Source organism: Macrosteles quadrilineatus, unplaced genomic scaffold (genome assembly GCF_028750875.1).
Source record: "Macrosteles quadrilineatus isolate MER2022 unplaced genomic scaffold, UCM_ALF_1.0 Scaffold_2__2_contigs__length_208266976, whole genome shotgun sequence".
NCBI classification, from domain to species: domain Eukaryota; kingdom Metazoa; phylum Arthropoda; class Insecta; order Hemiptera; family Cicadellidae; genus Macrosteles; species Macrosteles quadrilineatus.
In genome coordinates, this window is record NW_026542595.1 from 126,523,578 (window position 1) to 126,540,144 (window position 16,567).

General features: G+C 34.0%; 1 protein-coding gene and 1 non-coding gene across 2 annotated transcripts in view; one reads left to right on the top strand and one right to left on the bottom strand.

The window, feature by feature from the left end:
• Positions 1-7,987: 7,987 nt before the first annotated feature.
• On the top strand, positions 7,988-8,060 carry Trnav-aac (transfer RNA valine (anticodon AAC)). Its single transcript has one exon. It is a non-coding gene; the product is annotated as a tRNA-Val (tRNA).
• Positions 8,061-12,459: 4,399 nt separating this feature from the next.
• The window catches only part of LOC128984864 (uncharacterized), a 31,305-nt gene continuing 27,197 nt past the window's right edge, over positions 12,460-16,567 (bottom strand). The window contains exons 3-5 of the mRNA XM_054404234.1: positions 14,618-14,754; positions 13,510-13,780; positions 12,460-12,954 (exon numbers count right to left, since the gene is read on the bottom strand). Of these exons, the coding sequence (XP_054260209.1) occupies positions 12,559-12,954; positions 13,510-13,780; positions 14,618-14,754 (804 nt within the window). The 3' untranslated portion in view covers positions 12,460-12,558. The remainder of the gene's footprint in view (positions 12,955-13,509; positions 13,781-14,617; positions 14,755-16,567) is intronic.

Genomic DNA, 16,567 nt, shown 5'->3' on the forward strand with positions numbered 1-16,567 from the left:
GCTGGGATGTTTTGACACCAGGATTAAATTATTTCACACTGAATGCTTCAATGTAACTGTACACAAAAGGAATCGGTTATAGTTTTAAAACTCAAACCGTGACACCTTCTGATGTTGTCTCCTTCAAATCCAATTTCCAGATATTTAGGAAAACAAGACCTTAAAAGTTTGCATAGAACAAATATCCCATTAAATATTCTGTAACTCCTTTTGGCCGAATCGTGGTTCTCTTAACTTAACTGTCTCAAAATTTCTTAATTGTGGCATATAAGTTACAAACAAGCATCCAGACTACTTATTTGAAATATGTTGCACTAAAGACCACAGTTCTGATATTTTGTTTATAGCTAATCCCTGTCGTTATTTACCTATTACTGTACTTTAAATAATGTCCTTGATTAAAGAAACATCTGATATTATTCAGTACCAGAGCTACACAAATAATTTGTATTTTAAACTCACATTTCAATCATATTCAGCTTATTAAAGCACTGCTGTCTCAAAATTTATAATACTAACAAAAAGTCCACCACGGAATCTAAGTGAGCCGCATTTTTACTTTTCCTTGTTGAACCGCTTTTACTCTTTGAACCGAAAACACGTCCAGTTGCAACCAGCGAACACTCGCTGGTTGCAACTGACCAAACTGGTCCAGAAACATAAAGACTAACGATTTCGGCTTTGAACAACGCTTCGCAACCTTTGTCGCAAACGGAACATGTCCCAGCTGACATTTTAGGATGCGAACAGCTGGCCCGGGTCTCTTGGCTAATTGTTTCAAAACGTGTCTCATGATCAGCTGAAACAGGGTTGCTTGAGCTGGAATTGTGTCAACATTCGTATTCGTGATGATAATGTACATTAAGTCTTCGAATCTAAATAGTATCAGAATGGAAGACAGGTTATGCACAAGTGGCATGGTAGAAGGAAAATACATAGGTGTGCTATTCACGTAATTTGCTGACTTCACCCAAATTGCAAACAAAAATCAGCTGATGTTTTGCCATATGAGTATATATTTGTTTTGATTTGATTGTCATTGTTTTTATAATATTTCTAAATGGTAAAATGGTGTTTGCAATCTGAGTGACGTCAGCATATGACGGGAATAGCACACCTATGTATTTTCCTTACACCATGCACAAGTAGAATAAAATTTGGATGAGTGTGGTGAAATCTGCATTCAATGAAATATGGTGTATGTGCTGTTTCTATGTGAAAAGGTGTTTATTTTCATACTGTATTTGTTTGATAGCTCTTATGGACCGATGAGCCTTACATTGTTTTAAAAAGCTATTATATTTTATGCCTGATTTTAAGTAATATATTTTAAATCCCTTGAATTATAATCCTAATATTTAATTACAGATTTTATACATATTTTGTCTATCCCATCTTGAACACTATTCATAGTCATTATAGTCTTTTACATATTGGAAGGTGAAAACTATTACCAACTCGTACCAGCTTACAAACCACACTGTTCTTTAAGGCCTGACTCTAGGGAATCAATTAGTAATGTTATCAGTAAAATATCCCTTATAATAGTATGTCCATGTTTCCTTAATCCGTTGTTCGAATTCCTCCTAATATCTGTAACAGTATAATGATGATATCTGGAACCTTAAATATGTTAAACTTAAGTAATAAAGGCTGTTTTTAACATTTTTAAATCTAGTTCAACCATACATTCACATAAAAAAAATACACGACCACTTCTTATACTCTTAAATCTTTAACACAGTTTACAATTAAGCTGCTAGTCAATCAAATGAACAATCTTAAACAACTCATCTGTTATGGTGTTTTTGCAACATTACAAACATTAAGCAGTAAATATATTTTTATTGAAACATGACTGTTACAATTTGGAAAAATGTATATGTTTAAGTTAACTTTTCTGAATTTTTTCTCCCTTGAACACAGTTATGGCAGTTATGACCAGACAACTACAGCCTTCAAAGCCATCAGATACAAAAATTTTTTATTATTTTTCTTAGCAAATGATCAAACGAAAATTAAAGCAACCTTTTCATCTCAATCTATAGTGCGACCACTAACCAAAGACATCCTCGTATTTTCCTTAACACGAGTCTCTACCCACTATATATTTCAAGCTCGTAAATCTCCCCTTTATGCAGCAGACCTTCAGGAATCTCCGAAGTGAGGCGTCACACGGTCCAGCTGTTGCAACATTTGCCATAAAATAAACCAGGTAGATTATACAACGTTGGTTATACAAGCTGTCAATTAAACAGTATATGGAGCCACTTCCTCAGAACGAAACTTGCCTCGGGGCCGTGGGCTCTGCCCCAGTGGCCGAGGACTCTGCCCCACTGGCCAATGCTAGGGTTACAACATTCAACCCATCTGGGACATCTGCTTCAAGAACAAAAACAACCTGGGAGGAATGCTATGGAAAGGAGTGCGAGTGACAAACCTGTATTTTGGTGACCGAATTTTCCATTCTCGTTTTGGTTTAATTGCAGGTGATGTGATTCTGAAACTATATCACTTCATACTCTACGGAATGTCATTCATAGCCACTGCGATTTTAAAATTCAAAGCTTTAGAACAGCTTTAGCATGATATCAATATTGAACTTCTTTTGTCGCATTTGGTAATTAAAGTAGCATTTTAATTTAATTAAAATGCTATATTTTAATAAATACCGTTAAATAATTTGTACGTGAAATTTATTTCACGTTTTTAGCTACAGTATTTACGTGTACAAATTTGACTGTCCCTGAAAAACATGAAATATGTCAACGTATTTGAATTTATCCATAGCGTGTTGTAAATGCTAAATAATAAATTTAAATTCTAAAAATTTGAAGGGATATCGATTAAATCGAGTCTACACAATTAGGGCTTTTTCAACAACGAAATCTTGATTTTTAAATCGAAAGAACATTTAACTAAACAAGTAACTTGTACTATATAGTGGTTTAAATTACCAACGATCCTTTGATACAAAGGATCGTTTTGACAGTAACAAGGTAATTTAAACCACTATATAGTTAATTCAGACGATCCAGAGGCCATTCCACCATGAAAGTAACTTGTACTGTAGTGAAATATCTTTACATTTAAGTTTGGTTGAATATTATAAGAGAAGAGCTTTAAGTATCACTTATATGCCAATGAATTTAACTCCAAAATTGCTTATAATCCAAACACACTTCATCACACAATTAAAATAATAAATAATATATTCCATGCCTTCGTAAATATAAAAAAATCGTGATGTAGAAAGTTACGTCATAGGATCTCCAAAAACAATCTTACAACCTATTATTTACATAATGTGTAAATAAATATTGATACATTAATTAAACGACTTGATGAAAGTTGATTAAGTCATGATCTACTTAAATTTTGACCAGTCTCGTTTACAGCTGCGGTAGAGTTTGACAAATTGATGGCAAGACATCGTTAAACCCGTTCAATAAATCTACATAGCACTGAACGAGCTAAAGAGAAATACGATCGAACTTGAATAGTCGAGATACGTGTACTCTTGTGTAATCAGTAGTAAATAAATCAATCATTTATATTTCAGTCCTGTGGTTTAGTTTGTCACAAAAAGACACCTTAAATACAATACACTTCGTAAATGTATTGGAATTTTCATTGCATGTTTTCTTACATTCTTTGCAAAACGTGACAGTTCTATCCATACAATATGGAAAAAATATGTTTTGAATAAGACTTAAAATTGATGAGGTTTTTTGAAAGCTAATGTAAACCTATTGGTGGCGTCGATTAAACCCACTAAATTCTAAGATGTAAAAAATGGTTTCCTCATAAAATTGCTAAAATTTTAAACAGGTGTATCAGTAGGTATAACCATCGAAGTAAATGATACAGCATGTATTATACACTTAGATGGGTATAACCTAGGTATAACATAGCGTCTAATGACCTTTAGACATTATACCTTTGTTGCTACGTGTTAATATTCAATGGGTTAAACATAGACTATGGTTTTAACCACAAATACTTTGTATTTAAGTGGGTAACTTTAATACAAAATTAATTAAATGTTGTATTTTAAATATCAGATTTAACTCAGACAAAAACATTAAAAAAACTGCAAAACTGTAAAAGAGTCACACCCACCACTTCATTCAAAGAGGTTTTTGCCTTATAAAAAATCGTTGTTTTCTGATATTTTAACAACTCAAAATGTCCAGGTCAACTAGTTTTAACCTATTTTATTAATTCAAGCGGACCAACAAACCAATAATGGTTATGGTTTAAATAATGGTATGAATTTATTTATATGTTAAATTTGTCATAATTTGTTAGTGAAAATAGTTGTTAAAATGTTTTCTGAAAATATATAAACAATAATTTTTTTAATTCTTGTATATTTTATCCCCATTATGGTAGCTAAGTTTTAGTCCAAACTCAATTTTTTTACTTTTCCAATTGTATAAAATTCCTCACAAGTAAAAAATAACTTATTATCTTTGTGATTGGGTACCACACTTATTCGTTATAAGTAAACAAGCTATAGACAGTTAGAATGTGGGAGTCAGAAATTTAGATTATGTGACTTGTGTTTACTATTAGCGATTAGCTTTACGTAGAACATTGCTTAGCTTAGCTAATTCTTCATTAGATCTAGACTGACTTGTGAAACATTGATAAGTGATGCTTTATCGTACAAACAGTTGAAATTTCTAAAATGTCATTATCTGTTAATCGTTGTACCACACCTTTGACTATTGCCTATTTAAAACTGAATTATTTAATTTTTCTATTATACTATATTTATGACTACAATATATTACAGGCAATGGTACCTAATTATATTTTAATTAATGAAATTAGTACTGTTATAGAATATTGATAATTTATTCAAGTTACAGTCGTTTAAACATAATTCTGATTTCACTACTCCATTAGCAGGTAATTAAATAAATCGATTAATGGATTACGATAAACAACAGTAATTAAAGATGCTGACAGTGATGTTGGTGTTGTGTTTATAATGATATTGATGATGCTGATACTGATGCTAACGTAGATATTGGTGTAAAGTAAATACTGATGAATGTAGATACTTTTAGATATCAACTTTAAAACGAACGCAGGTGTTGGTTCAATAGGTCTCCAGTTAAAAGTTGGGTCATATATATTTGATTATTGATAGAACAAGACATTCCTCACCAAATTGAGGTCATCAGTTTTATTCAAAATGAACGTTTTTGAATGTAAATTCACGTAGATTATCGAAGAAATTTAACGTGTAAATTACTGACTTTCTGTCCAATAGTTTGCATACAAGTTATTGTAAGCTATGGGTTCTTATGTCAAGAAATATCTCAGGAACAAAACCTAAGGCAGGAAATAAAGTTTTAAAATGTAGCGCATTTTAAGAGCGTTTAGTTAACTCTGTTCAATTAAAAAACTAGGCTACAGCTGGTCCACATATGAGATGTCTTACTCCAGCAATACAATAAATAGCCTTACTGTCATTTGGTCTATTCTTAGACCAGTATAGACACAAATAGACAAAAACCACGTGACATTGTGCGCTATAGTCTGTATGATGGAACATGTCTCCTGAACCGTCTACCTAGGATTGACCCTTAAAACCATTGGCCAGTCACCACGTAGACCTAGGTTTAGAAGACAGGTTCCATCATACAGACTATAATAGTGCAAATACGTCTGCTAGGTGCCGGTATGTCTTCTAAGTGCCGATTTGTCTACTAGAGGTGCCGATAAATCTCCAGGTCGCCATTTGTCCCGTTCTAGTCGCCATTCGTTACCTGATAGACTCCACTTTATGTGACCACTTACAATTAGAGGCATGACCGTAGTTAGCATGTAGCTTTAAGTCAGCGCCAGCTTATCCTGGCTGGGTTCCATGTTCATTGTAAAGTGTTACATGTTAAAGGCTATCCAATGTGGACTCGAGGTTTTGTAGATTGTAACGAGGATTACGATGGAACTAAAAATATGTGAAGCTAGCAAATACAAACGCTCAAAACAAGAATAAAAATTTATTGTGTTTTGGTAATAATTTTTACTTTTGATAATACGTTTTTTAACTGATGAGGTACATTCATTTTGAAAATAAATTGCAACTTGTAATAACATAATAACGAATGGAAACATAAATAGCTAGGTTAAAACATAAAACAAACACATTAAACTATTAAAAATCATTTTTTGTCAAGTCCGTCAAGGGAATACTTTAATTTATGAAGCAGGATTAGTAAACAGATTTTAAAATAAAAATATAAATTCCGGCTTTGCTCTGGAAATAATAAGTCCAGCAGTCTGTGGATAACCTTAAGAACTATTACAAACCATGTCCATATGTTTGGTTGTGAAAAAGTGCGTTAAATGCAATGTAGACGGGTAGCGCCACTGGTCCGAAAAATTAGCTCTCAAGTGATGCCCTTTTTTAATATTCTGAGACGTATTTGCACATCTACGTGAAAATACCTTTAATTTAACACCACAAACGTTAAAATCCGTCAAGTTGTTATTAGGTATTGACTGTGAAAAAGAAAACTGCTTGCGTATATAGAAGTTAAAAAAATAATTAAATAGCTCCCTGAATTACACTAACCTCCTCCATCGTGCATTTGAAAAAATTAAATTTTATTATGATTTCCATCAAAAAAGAAAATTTATAAGAGTTGAGGGCATCTAACGGATTTTGACCTCATTTTTGTAAGCTTCCTAAGTACACTTCACTAAGTGGCATTGCTAAATAATGAGATCACTTACCTTAGGATAAATTTTATTACCTTAACAATATTTGATATGCAACCAAATCTCAAATTTGTTTAGGTTAATCAACCTCAAAGAGTTTAGTCTTCCAACTAGTTGAGGTCAAAATAGGACACACTACTAACTACTAGATTGCCTATGTTGAGCAAGTATTCCTCTCGCAATCTGTTCGTTTTCGAACGTTCTGATCGATTTAAGGCCTGTAATTTTACAAAATTTGCCCCAGCCCCAGGTTGTAGAACAGTTTACGCACTTTGGTCTGTTGGCAACATTTCATCCTTGTTTGGTCACAACACTTGTTTCACAATTTAGTCTGTAGTGTGACTGTAGTGTCTGATACGGCAATAGTATGGAACTATGTTGTTTTGAGGATATGCTACCTCTTGATTAATACAAACATATGTTAGATACTTAACCTACTACTAGTAAATTAACTTCAAACTATATCTAATAGATGGGTAGCTCAGTGGTTATAGTGCTCGACTAGTAATTGAGAAGTCATCGGTTTGAGCCAGAGAAAAGTGTAATGCTTTTGAATGATTTGAAACTGAATTCAGCTGTCCCTGATCGTTGGGCTTTTAACAAAATACGTTCCTGACTAATGAAACAGCTGATCTTAGTCAACAAGGTCAAGGCACAAGGCATCACACTTCATTATACACTCATCATTCGGTCATTTGAGTTGAAATACACACATAGGTGGTGTCCCCTATCTTGATTGATAATAATGATTATAAAACTATTGGCCATGGATGACTATTGTAATATGTTCATCTGTTCCATTTACCAAGGATTTTAAAGGTTTCTAAATAAATTCTAATATTGCTGCTATGTAAAATCCAAGCCGGCTTACTTGTAAAACGAACACTCTAGTGAGCTTCAAAATACAAAAATGCTGTGAAATTAGAAAATCAAATGTAACATGGCGATTAATTGCAAAAAGGCGATTAGACTAATAGTTCAATTAAATATCTACACTGATTAATTTTAAATACCTGAACCATTAAATTTTACTGACCACCCTCAGGATCAAACCATACCATGAAACTTTCGACATTGCATTAAACTCTTGTTTTGTGTAAAACTAGTACTGTAATAATTAAATTGCTATTCAAAACTAGTTCGAAATAGACCTTTCCTTATGTTAGTGTGAGATATGTCGACTCGCACCTCTTGGTCGGCGCCCAACTTCTGTTCTGTCAAGTTGGCAAACAACTTGACCCCGAATCAAGTTTCCGTGGTGTAGCGGTTATCACGTCTGCCTAACACGCAGAAGGTCCCCAGTTCGATCCTGGGCGGAAACATTAACTTTTTTCTAATCGTTATTTTTATTGCGACGAAGAGTTACACGATATACTAATAGAAAATAGATTATAGTTATCTTTTTCCCGAAAAATATATTATTGAATGTTAAACTCAGGGGTCCAAAATTCATACAATTTTAAATCTATCAAACCTTGTATACAAACTAATATGTTACAGTATTTGAAAACGTATGGCTAGGATGTGTTTATATATCGATGGGATAGTCTAATATTATCACGAACATTCATACATGATATGCAATAACAAAAGCCATATAGCTTAAGATTGAATAATTTTATTCCAATAGATTAATAGATATGTGAACGGAGGTTCGCCAGATTAAAAACTATTAAAATATGACGAGAGGATTTGTCTAATGAAAAAAAATTGATCGCCTCAATAGCAAAGCAGTGATGTATAAAGAAATAAACTAAAACATTTAATTCCAGACTTTAATTTTTAAAGAAACTACTGTAATATGGTACTGTGGCACTTTCGTAATTTTAACATCCATTATAATACTCTATTACCACCTATAAATAAATCAATAAAGTTTTTGTGAAATCCAAAATTGCATACCATATTGATATATGGGACTAACGTTATTATTACTGTAATATTGATACACCATACAGTTGTATGTAGCCCAGGTATAGCCAAATATCAAGTAAAATAAAACAACTAAATGTAAAAGCAATATACAGAATTTGTTGCCAACTAACTTTTCTTTTTATATTTTAGAATTTAAGATTTATTTAATAGGTGTACAACATTGTTAAGGGCAGTGCTGCCCAGCTAACCAAAAGTGTCGTAAGTAACAAAAAGTGGATTTTGAGAAAACTCAATTCAAAGTTCACTATATTGCTGAATGTTTCCCTCTAGTCCTATTTTATTTTTATTTTTACCAATTGGTAGATACATTAATGTAGAATAAATGTGGCAAGTTAATTTGATTGTTCTTGATATTAAATAAGTTAATAAAATGATAATAAAAAGGCATGTCGTACATACGGCAGTTATGCTAAGTAACATATGTATTTATTTGTAGATAGGGTGCCGTAAGTAACAAGGAAAGCTTTCATAAAGGAATAGTGTTCTAATTAATCACCAGTATTTGTTCTAAAAATTATTTAATATTTGTTTATAGGCAATTTTTAATAAATAAAAATATTTTTATGCAAACTTTCAAAATGTTATAGGTACTTAGGGTTGTAAATAATACGTAATGGGACTTCTGAAATAACACAAAAATACATTTGTATGGTTGAAAAACAAAGTAATACAAAATTACATTAAGGAATTTTGAATGAAAAATTAATGGTATAATGAGGTAAAGTTACCGTAACTAGTCATAGCAAGACAGGTTTCAGTTAAATTAAACAATATGGTAATGGCTATTATTTACCAAAATGAGGAATACATTTTAAAAACTGAACAGAAGTTTTTTTAACTTAAAAATTACATTAATGTTAAAAATGTAAATTTTTATTTCATATATTATTACAATTTTATATATATATGAAAAAATAATTAATTGTATAATGAAGTAAAGTACGATAACATGACAAAAAGTAGTCACAGTAAGACAGGTTTCAGTTTACACTATGACAATTGTTAGGCCTCTTGAATCTAGAATCTATTATTTAAAAAAATGTGGAACAGAGGTTTTTCAAACTTTTCTGACAAGCCTGATCTAAATTTAACTATTTTATTGTAACAATCACTAATGCTTACCAGAGAAAAAAATATAAGTACCGGTATAACAAAGTAAAGTCTGTTAACATAAAAAAATTAATCAACCTACAGAAATTGGCAATTTGAAGTGTAACCTTTTTTATGAAGTAAAGTATTTTTCTATTTTTTTTTAATTGAATTCATCTTTAAATGTTGCCTAACAACTGATCAATACATAATAAATCAGAAAAATGCCGTAAGTAACTTATTCCTTCAGAAACTACTAAGCATAAATGCAGTATGTGATTTTGCTAAGCTAGAAGACAGTAAATCCAGTGGAGATACTGCTCTTTTGATTAGTAGAATGTACTTACGGCAGTTTTGTTTAGTAAATGCCTCAAATTCAGTGTACATACGATCAGTACCATGCTTATATCTTTAAAACGGCTGCAGATACGGCATTTTTGACTAGTCCAGCGTGTTCTTTGTGAAAATTTAAATGTAGAAACATATTAATCCCAATTTATCAAATTTTGGACATACGGCACTTTTCCTTAGCTGGGCAGAGTGGGTAGGTGCTGCGACCTAGCAGAGAAAGGTGTAACTGCAGGTTGCTCCAGTTAGACAATTCTGGGGGTCAAACTGCAGACAAATAAGGATGCAGCCACTAGGATTAATCTATCAATCTAAATCATTGAGTTGGGTACAGTACCTAGGTGCGTATTTTAACCCAAATATGATTGAAGAATGAGTGTAGAATGGCGTGGGATGTGTAGCTATGTTACTGACTAAGTTCAGCTGTTTCATTAGCCAGGATCATTCATTTAAAGATGAATAATAAGGAACAGCTGGTTCCAGTTTTGAATCATCAAGAAGCTACTGACTTTTCACAGAATCGAACTGGCGACCTTTTCAGCCTAGTGGTATTGCATGTTGCTTAATTCATTTATCCATTGCAATTATTGCCTAATTAATTCACAACCTTTCTTTTAATCACTGTATCCTGTCATTCTTAACGTTATATATTGAACTCCACTCTCATTAATTATTTTAACACAAGTGTCGTAAGTTTTACCCTTTCAGCCCGTCATTGATGTATATAAATTTATCTTGACTCAATATAAAGAAGGGCTTTGGTAATTAGAGTGGGCCTAACTCTTGACCACTTCAAAAATTTGAGTTCGCCTGAAGACCACTTTAAGAGGCTTAAAACTTACACATTTTGAATTTATACTTCAATCAAACTCAACTAAACATTTGACCTTGAAAATAATTAATTTGTTTAACAGTTCACTGTCAAATTATTTCCCGGATTAAGGCTCCTACTGTGTTCCAGAATTAAACATGATAAGGGATCAGGACTGGTAGAGCATGAGATTTTGGTCCTTGAAATCCCGGGTTCAAATCCGGCTAATCACTAATGGATGCCGCAACCTCTAGGCTTAATTCAAAAGTCAATCACGGGCTACGGCTAGAGCTTAGTAAAAAAAACAAAACATACACGAGTCTATCATTAGAGACGTCCACTAAATACAATGGTGATGTCGTAATCAGCTGTTTGTTGTAAAAGTTGCACCCGTGTTTTGGCAGCAGTGCACGGAAGACTAAGTAGGTCGTCGTCAATGTCGAAGTTTAAAGACGCGTGCCTCTTGTCGCAAGGTTATACAATCGCCCGCAGGAAGAACACATTTCAACACTGGAAAGCTGGTTCCTTTCCGAATCATCAAAATGTTTTATGAAGGTTTTATGTAATGACTTTCTTGCTTGTTGAAATGTGAGAGCTCTCTACGAATTGGCGTAGTTTAGAAGGTGTGGAGGTCTGTGAGAGATTCAAGCCCAGACAAACACATTTGATTGAAAAATAATAGTAATAAAAAAAATAAGATATAACTATTTTATGTAACCTATTGGAAGTGTATAGTATCATTGATTGTCTTCATTTATGAATATCACTTATCACATTGAGACAACACACAATGCAGTGTATTTGAATCTGACCAATTATAAATTACCAATGATCATGGTTAGGTCCAGTTTTAAACTAAGTCTGTTGATGTTTGTATAAGCTTTATACGAAATTAGCAACTCTACTGAATTCCTTTTTGATGATCTATTTTTAGACATTCCACTTCAGACGTATATAATTACAATTATGCAAAGTAAGGCTCATTTACAGATATAGACATAGAAATAAATCAATTAACACATTAAATTGCCTTTTTAGGTGTACATTTCTTCTGAAGCCAATGGGGAAAGAAAAGTTTAACTGTATATTAAATTATTCCAACTAATCTTACTCTACCAGGAAGCGTGAGTGGGACGAGGACATAGTCCTAAAACAGTCCAGTAGGGATACTCTCTGGACTCAAAACGTCACTAAGAAGAAGAAGAAGAAGAAGTAGAAGAAGAGAAAAAGAGGAAGAAGAAGGTAAGAAGACCCCTGCGTATCTTCTCAATGGAACAGGGGGAGAATAGTGATGAATAGTGAAGAGGGGTGATAAAAGAGGGGTGGTATTTATGTGAGCTTACTAATTTCCTTTTACTGTATAAAACCGCTGTTAGTTCAATATTGTTATTTATGTTAAATTATTGTGTTTTTAGTCCTGTAAATCCATTCTTTTAAACGTAGTTTTGCTAAAATAAACCATTTCAGTTGGTTCAAACTCTTTTCATAAAAGTATTATTCAATATACATCACACTTACAAAGGTAGACAAAAAGCCAATTTATAGAAATTTGTAACATTTATTTACAAAATAATACAATAAAAACAGGTAGTCTAGGGTGGGTACCCAATTTGGTCGGTGAGATTGTCTTGGATGTTTTAGTGGTAGGAGCTGTAACCGTGGTCGGAGCTGCCGTAGCTGCTGCCTTCATAACCTCCATAGCTGCCGTAGCTTCCACCATAGCTGCCGCCGTAGCTGGGAGTCTCGTAGCCGCTGTAGTGTTCGTAGTCGTGGCTCTTCACGTACACGGGGACAGGCTTGTGGACGTACACAGGCTGGGGTACGGGGTAAGGTACCTTCTTCTCGATGTGGACGGGGTAGGGCTTAGGCACTGGGTAAGGCACTGGGTGTGCAACAGGTACCTTGACTGGAACCTTCACGGGGTAAGGCACTGGCTTCTCGACGGGGTATGGCACGGGCTTCTCTACAGGAACGGGGTATGGCTTGGGTACGTGGACGGGGTAGGGGCGGTCGACGGGGTATGGCACAGCAACCTGTGGGGAAAATAATATTTTAATATATTTATAATATTGAATTTTTAAATTTAGTGGGGATTATCATAAACACTGGTTGTGAAATTGTGTGTTGGATTTCTACTTAAACTCATTAAAATATTCCAATCAATACATGGAAAAAATTTGAAAGATCTACAATCAAGCTTATTACGGTCTACAAAAAAGACCAATGCAACATATTCTTTCAGAATCCTCATCGATAAGTTTGTTTGTACAAATCGATCAGGTGATTTAAATTTTTGCATTGTTGACTGCACGGTTAATTTTTTTTGAAATTTATTGTGAAAAAGACTACGTGGTTTTCTCTAAGACGCAACCATCTTAAAAGTTTTCCAGAATAATTTCCCAACAGCATTTACAATGCTAGCAATAATAATGCAGATCAGCTGATCCGTAATGAAGTTAAGAAAAAAGGGTTACCAACTTTTAAGCTTATTTTGCCCATAAACAGTGACTCTCGGTACCAGTAATTTGGGCCACGCTTTAACCGTGGCCTTGTATACATTTCTGTGTAAACACTCTGTATTAACATACCTTGACGGGGTAAGGCACCTTCTTCTCCACGTGGACGGGGTACGGTTGTGGTACAGGGACAGCAACCTCCTTGTGGATGGTGACAGCCTTGATGACTCCCTCTTGACCGTAGCTACCGTAGCCGAGACCTCCCAGACCGTAGCCTCCTAGGCCGTATCCACCGCTGTAGCCTCCGTAGCTTCCACCGTATCCACCACCGTAGCCGCTGAGCAGAGAGCTGTGGCCGAGACTGTATCCTTGGCCGAGACCGTAACCTCCGTAGCTACCGTATCTAGAACATAGCGACTCATTGAGTAAGGAAGAAACCTTATTGCGCTACTCATATTTACTACTATAGCCTGTATGGTAGATCCTGTCTTGTGACCCTAGGTCTGACTTGGGCCTTAAACCAGTGATGCCAGTCTCTAGAAAGACGAAGAATGGTCAGGAGACTAGTACATTCAAACAGGTTATATGGATTGGAGTATATCTTGTAAATATTTATGTTTTTGTGCTGTACCTAGTAGTTTTATTTGATGGTTCGTTATCGGAAATTCTATTTTAATATCACATTCCATACTAGAAGTTCCATGAATGAAAAAATATTTTAAGGGTGTGATTTGTTAATACAAAAGTATTATATCCAAGAAATTGTTTTTGTACACCAAATAGAATTAACTGGTCAAATATTATGATTTTTAGATACCCAGAGTTAAACATATTTTTGATAGGAGTTTGTATAGAGAACACGTTTTAATATAGCACACCAATCTAAGAGTTTCCTATAAAAAAAGGTGTCTGCAAATAAATGTTAAAGGTGAAATTTGCTGTTGTAAATTAGTATACTAAAGTGATATTTATTTTGGTAATTTAAAATCAAATACTATTTGAGATATAGATGCAAATGTAACGTAGAATGATGAAATACCGTTAAAAATTTTGATCTTAAGAGTTGGTGGATTGATTCGTGCTATCAACAATAAAAAATACACAAAAACAACAACAACAAAATTGAAAATGCCAATGGATTACAAAATATCAAAATATTAAGGAATAACTTCTGAAATAGATCAAAATTTTACTGATACTTTTTATTTTTTTAAGTATGTTGAAAACAAGAGATACATACCCGCCATATCCATAGCCCAGACCAAAAAGTCCTCTCTTCTCTGTCTTGGAGTCCTTGTTATCCTCTGTCTTCTTGACTTCTTCCGTCTTCTTCGCCTCCTCGGCAAGGGCGAGGGCTGCCAACAACACGACACCAACCTGACACAGAGATCATGATTATAGCTCACTGGATATGGACTGGCCCGGGCCTTAAACTATTGGTCAGTCCACAGGTAGATGGAGGGACAGGAGACAGGATCCATCATACACACTATAATGCTCGTCTACTCTAAGAGAGTTGTGAGTTTGATCTGATGAAATTCAAGACATCTTTGACGTTTCAAAACTGGACCTAGCTTTTCCTAGATTGTTGAAGTTTTACAAAATGTTCTTGGATGAAGAAAAAGCTAATCTAAGACACTAACATAACTGTCATATCCTTAAATCAACACTCATCCTTCACTATTTCTGCCTTTAAATATGCTTTCGTATCAGCATTTAGTAACAAGGAATATAATAGTACCCAAATGTGATGCACTTTTCAGTTTTAAATCTCTAAATAATAAAAGGTTTAAATGATAAGTAAATCAACGACAATTTTTCGATAACATTAGAAGTTATCAAAACGTTTAAGAACATCACCAGTTTATCACAAGATTTACGACGATTAAAGACCTCTGGAGTTTAGTTTACATAGAACCTTGTATAAGAAGACAAGGACGTGCACTTTCTAAACTCAAACTTGAACATTGGTTTAAACTAGGTTAGTAAAATACATGGGTGTAATGTCTATAGTTGGGATTCAGATTCCGGAACTGGTTTCATTTAAGTGTGTCATTTTATCAGAATATTTAATTGTAAACAATTTAATAGCACAACATTTATAAATTAGAAATATCGTAAAAAAACTAAGAAAAATCCAAGAATACATAAATTGTACAGTTGCAACCCCCAAACAGTTCGTTCAACTAAAAAGAAATTTAAAAAACTACTACATCTGGTTTAAATTGAGGCGATATTTAATCTAGTATCCAACGACCAGTATTATTGTCCAAAATATAGTTAAAAAGTTAAGTCTTTTTTTGGTTATGGTCTTGTAAATAAATTACTAAACGTGTAAATATTTTTTTACAAAATTTTCAAGCAGTTAGGTTAATTCCTTACCCCTCTTTCATGACGATTAACAACACAATCTTGTTATAACCTCTTACATATTTTACATAAAAAATACAAGCACAAAGTTTCAGCAATTATGTTTCACTAAACTTGACCTTAATATGCAATACCACCCGTGGAGAGAGCCCAAGAGAGGCTAACCGATTGCCAACAAACTACAATCACAACAAAACCCGCTCTACAAATGGAACATTCACAGTCTATGATTGAGCGTTTAGCGCGGTCTCTATACTCCTTGTAGGGGTTTAATGAGCCTGTAACGTAATAACGAACAAAAACAGGGCCCTAGTGACACAGTTGGAACCGGTTACTGTAACAGTTGCGCAACGGTGACTGGACCTGTGACCGGTTGTGAACGGATTGTCACGGTGGCGTCTGTTTTGGAACTCGAGGTCACTCGGTGACATTGCTTTGGGGTCCTTGAAATGAAATGTGATAAAGGTTAATTAAGTGATTTTGATTTGCGAATAGTTTGTATACACTCTCTGTTGTATTTAAGTTAAAGCATTGCGTCTCGTGAAGATATATCTGTATATAATGAGGGTTGTTTGTCTAAGTCATCGATTTTTTTTGGTAGATTGGCATACTACTCACGATGAGCTTCGGACTACGTTTCATGTTATCGTGTGACACCTAAAAACAGTTGTGTTTATTTTCACATGTGAAATGTATCACAGAGTAATTCGAAACTAGGTATGCAGGACAGATAGGCTAGACCAGTTTTACCTCTGCATGGACCTTCTAAAACAAGGTTGTTTATAATCAAATGGTTGTTAATTGTAGTGGGAACTGAAGA